The sequence below is a fragment of the Theobroma umbraticum genome, unplaced genomic scaffold, assembly GCF_002168275.2.
Source record: "Theobroma umbraticum cultivar Fairchild unplaced genomic scaffold, ASM216827v3 scaffold_44.0, whole genome shotgun sequence".
Classification (NCBI taxonomy): Eukaryota; Viridiplantae; Streptophyta; class Magnoliopsida; order Malvales; family Malvaceae; genus Theobroma; species Theobroma umbraticum.
The window spans coordinates 2691990-2697282 of record NW_018397255.1 but is presented as its reverse complement, the minus strand read 5'-3'; the positions used below and the strand labels follow the sequence as shown (position 1 = coordinate 2697282).

The window sequence follows — 5293 nt, the reverse complement described above, 5'->3', positions numbered from 1 at the left end:
TCATATTAATAATTAGAGTAATTTTATTTTTTATATATTTGTTAGTTTTTAATAAAAAAATTACTTATAAAGTAAGTAAAAATTATATATTTTTAATTTAATTAATAAAATAATAATAAAATATTTATAAATAATAATTAAATTTAAATAATAAATACTTACAAGGTGATACCCGAACTTAATACAAATAATAAAATTATTATCTAAATTTATTTTACATCAAATTATAAAATATTTTAATTTTATATAATCAGAACGAATATCCACTGTATCTTGTAGCCGGTCATCATTACCATCCCTATATTTGACAGCACTTCAGTGCGTAAAAAGGTATAACAAACAAAGCATAAAACGGCAAAACATAGTGCCGCACGACACTAAACAACAGACTCATAGTGAAACGACACAAGAACACACGCTTTAAAAAACACACCTTGGTAAGGTAAAATAAGCAAAACTACACCGTTTCTTCAAAGGTTGACTTCAATCTTCAAATCATCGTTGGTTCTCGCCATTCCTCTTCTACTTCATTCCCAGAGAAAAGATTAATTCTTCAACACTCTTTTGAGGACTCAGCCTTGTGAAATAGGTTAGTTTTTGGCATAAAGCTCCTCCAACGATGCCTTTCAAGAAATGGAAGGTCAATGTAAAAATAATGACAGAGAATCTGAAACTCTATAACTTTATAAAACGGGATTTTCATAAATATATATATATATATATATAAGTTTATAAAACAGACTGTGTTACACTGAGTTGGGTCTATAGAACTAAACAAGCTCAAGGTACTTATATCTGACTGTTTGCAACACTTGCATGTCTGCTTGATACGACCATGTAACTATTGCTTTATGAGGAAGTGTGAGGTGAATTTTACTACAAGTTATATTTAGAAACTGAAAAGTGATACATTCTATTTCTACATTGCCATCAATGCTTACGTGGCTGGCACATTGGTGCAACCTGTTGTGATAATGCCTTGCTTTTTGTTGCAAGTGGAATTTGTCTTTCCTGGCATTAATGCTACATTCCCACACCACATATGAGCTACTCTTTATTCTGCCATATCTTTCTTCTTCTTTTTCTGAAATGTTGGGCCAAATTCAATTTATAAAATGACGGAGCTAGCCTCAACTTTCTCTATCTCCTGAATTGCACGAGAATGCATAAATTAGGTGCCCTGGAGTTCAAAGCGACAGCCATTGAGAAATGTCAGAGCTACTTACAAGGAGAATAGGTGTGCATACTGTGAGAGAAAGAGAGAAGGAAAAACCTGGTAGCTTGACAATATTACAACTGTTATAATAAAATACCCTGGATTAGGCATGTTAGGCTTCTGTTAAACTGTTAGATAACAACTCAAAATCCAGGGAGGGGCCTGTTTTACTTCAAAACCATAACTTACGGTGCTCAATGATTGCCTTCCGTGGGGCCTGTGGCAACTGTGGTGTCCTTCATCAAAATGCAAGAAGACAATTAATCATTTTGGACACTTTCTTAATATTCCTTGCAAGTTGGTAGATGCTTTGAAGCTTACATATGTATCCTGACTGAGTAAATGCCCGTAAAGCCAAGACTATCCTCTACTGCATAAACAAAATCTATATGATACAAGGGCATGTAAAACATTTCCCAATGCAATTTCTTAGAATTTTCTCAGAGCATGTTTTGGTTCACAAGTCAAACCAGGTTCCCTACTTCAACTTATCTTCAACCCTTCAACTAATTCATTTAATTCACAGAATGGCATTGCTCTGACCGAAGAGGGAAAACTTTAAGCAAATACAGCGGATCAATGGAAAAGTTTCACTGGGATAAACTCCATGAACCTTTAAGTCTTTTTCTTTTTCTGGTCCTTTTCTTATCGTATCAGCTGCCATCTTCAGCATACACTCTTCCCGACAAGTATTTCGTCAATTGTGGATCAAAAAACAACATAAACGTCACTTCTCGGACCTTTGTTGGTGACCTGAATTCCGATTCCGTCTCCTTTACCAAAAAGAGCAGCTCTGTCAGAGACAACAGTCAGGCATCAGGAACACCATCTCTGTATCAAACTGCAAGAATTTTCTGGCAGCGGTCTTCGTATGAGTTTGAAATCAATACTAATGGTACTTATCTGGTACGCCTTCATTTCTTCAATTCATCGGGTCTCCCAGCAGCTGTTTTTGATGTTTTAGCTTCTGGTTTTATACTCTTGCATAATTTCACAGTCCAAAATAGTAGCAGCTTTCCTCTAATAGAGGAATTCATTTTAAGCATTCCTATCGGTAAATTCTTCATCTACTTTGTTCCTCAAGGATCTTCTTTTGCATTCGTCAATGCCATAGAAGTCTTTCCTGCCCCTCCAAATTTCATATATGATAAGGCTCCACAGATTAGTCAAGGAAGTAGTAGTAATGAGTACAACGGTATACTCTCTCGCGCTTTGAAGACAATTCACAGAATAAATGTTGGAGGCCAAACCCTTACACCAGAAAATGACACTTTATTCAGAACATGGCTTCCTGATGATAATTATCTGTATAATCCAGACACTGCAAAGAATAGCCAGTTTTACGTAGGTAGACCTAATTATATAGATCTTGTTAATGAATTTATTGCCCCAGACCTAGTATACAAGACTGCCAAAGAGATGAATATAAATACCAGTAGGCCATCAAATAACTTCAATATAACCTGGTCCTATGATGTGACTGGAAATGCTAAGAACTTGATTCGGGTTCACTTCTGTGACATTGTTAGTCAATCGCAGAATGGTTTACGATTTTTTCTTTATATAAATAGCAACCTCGTACAGATAATCAACCCTTATGAAACAGTGAGGTTATTGGCAACTCCATTTTTCATTGACTTTGTGGTTGATTCTGATGATTCGGGACTCATGAACATCTCCATAGGCCCTGATACTAGTTTGACACAGAGTCGAACAGCCTTCCTAAACGGGGTTGAGATAATGGAAATGATGCGCGAAACTGATTTGGTTCCCATAACAAATGAGTCCAACCAGAAGCCTATCTTTATAATTGTTGGTTCAGTTCTTGGAGGTCTAGTTCTTGTCTGCATCTTGGGTGGTGTGCTGTTTATGGTTTTGAAACGCAGGAAGCCAAAAGCTGTTGAAACTTCAAATTGGACACCATTAAATGCATATAGAGGAAGCACTCACGGTGATGGGAAGATGCCTCAATTGTCAACACTAAGCACAGAGGGAACCGTCATTGCTTCCCCTGTTCCTAACTTGAACCTGGGTTTAAAGATACCATTTGTTGAGATTCAGTTAGCAACGAACAACTTTGATAAGAAGTTGCAGGTTGGCAAGGGTGGATTTGGTAATGTGTATCGAGGAACTCTCAGAGATGGCGTGAAAGTGGCTGTGAAACGAAGCAAGCCAGGGTCAGGTCAAGGCCTGCCAGAATTCCAAACGGAGATCATGGTTTTATCAAAAATTCGCCATCGCCATCTTGTTTCCTTGATTGGATATTGTGATGAAGGGTTAGAGATGATACTGGTTTATGAATTCATGGAGAAAGGAACTTTGAGGGATCATCTATATAACTCAAAACTACCTTTTTTGTCATGGAAGCAAAGGCTTGAAATTTGCATTGGTGCAGCAAGAGGTCTTCATTACCTCCACAAAGGTGCATCTGGTGGCATCATTCACCGTGATGTTAAGTCCACAAATATCTTGCTTGATGAGAACCTTGTAGCCAAAGTAGCTGACTTCGGCCTTTCAAAATCAGGTCCTCCAGGTCAAACCCATGTCAGCACAGTTGTCAAGGGAACTTTTGGTTATCTTGATCCTGAGTACTTTAGGACACAACAGCTGACAGAAAAAAGTGATGTTTATTCTTTCGGTGTGGTTCTTCTTGAGGTGATATGTGCAAGGCCGGCTATCAATCCTACCCTTCCAGGAGAGCAAGTGAACCTAGCTGAATGGGCAATGTTTTGCAAGCAGAAAGGATTGCTTGAGCAGATTGTGGATCCATCCATAAAAGTTCAGATCAATCCCAACTCATTAAAAAAATTTGCAGAGATAGCAGAGAAATGTTTGCGAGAAGATGGCGATGATAGGCCTACCATGGGTGATGTGGTATGGGACTTGGAGTATGCATTACAGCTTCAGCAAACAGCAGTTGCACAAGAGCCACATGAGGACAGCACGTCCAATGCTTCCAGTATATTACCATTTCCCATTCTCCAGCGTTTTCCTTCCATGAGTGCAGGACTCGGGAGAGATGATATGTCCATTACAATGGAGGATGACTCTGACTCTGTCCCATCAGCAAGTGAAGTTTTCTCCCAATTGAAAATCAATGATGCCAGATAAATCATTCGGTTCACAAGGCATAATTTCCCAGTTTGATGTTCTTTGGTCTATGTATGTTTCATATTTGAGATTAAATAGGCACTGCTTTCTTACAATAGAGATCTCTATTACAATGTTTGAACTTCAAGATGTATAATATAAAGGCATTTTCCAAGATCATATCTTTGCCAGACCACCAGCTAGTTAAATTGTACTATGAGAGATTATTTCTAAGATTACTTTATCAGGAAATAAAAGGTTATTTAAAGAAATTATTTCCATGATTCATTGAAGTGCTTCTGCCTGGTATTCAAACATGCACAAAATATTTAGAATCTTCCAGGTTGACATGGTCTAGAAGGCTAATGAACCGTTTTTACAAATTTAGAAAAATGTTTTTTTTTTCCTGATAAAACAGTTAACTTGTATTTAAACACTAATTTTTTGGGCTTTGGGGAGAACTGTGAAGGCTCTGTTAGGGTGGGAGAAAACTGGGGAAGCTATGGACTAAATCCTGGTTAAGATCCCCTGCAAACATCCATCAGCCTTCTTCTGGGGAATGAACCCAGTAATCGTAAACCAATAATTAGTCAAAACAGGGGTCTTGATGCACGGCTTTTATCCTGCTGACTCCATTGAAGACCTGATATATTTTGTAGCACCAAACTGATAAGAGAATGTCAAAAGTCCATTTCCTTCTTCATATACCACGCACGCATGTCACCAAACACCGGCAACATTATTTGTTCCAAATTTATAGAAAAAATAAGAAAGACAGGGTATACTTCAATTTGCGAGGTAAACAATAAAGCGAAAGATATGAAAATGTATTTACAACTCATAAATTGCTATATGATTTGGTAAACTTTTTCTTTGACATAAAAAATACATCTCTTCCAAGCCGTAACAATTTCTTTGAGACATTTGCTGTTGTATTTTTCTTTCTTTTTTCGCATCCGCAGCTGATAACTATACCACGCAGAATGA

At 37.4% G+C, this 5293-nt stretch overlaps 1 protein-coding gene across 1 annotated transcript; it reads left to right on the top strand.

Moving 5' to 3' along the window:
- The first annotated feature begins 564 nt into the window (after window positions 1-564).
- LOC110408960 (putative receptor-like protein kinase At2g23200) lies at window positions 565-4572 on the top strand. The gene has a single exon (XM_021418124.1). The coding sequence runs from the start codon at window positions 1796-1798 to the stop codon at window positions 4325-4327; it is 2532 nt and encodes an 843-aa protein (XP_021273799.1). The 5' UTR covers window positions 565-1795; the 3' UTR covers window positions 4328-4572.
- Window positions 4573-5293: the final 721 nt, after the last annotated feature.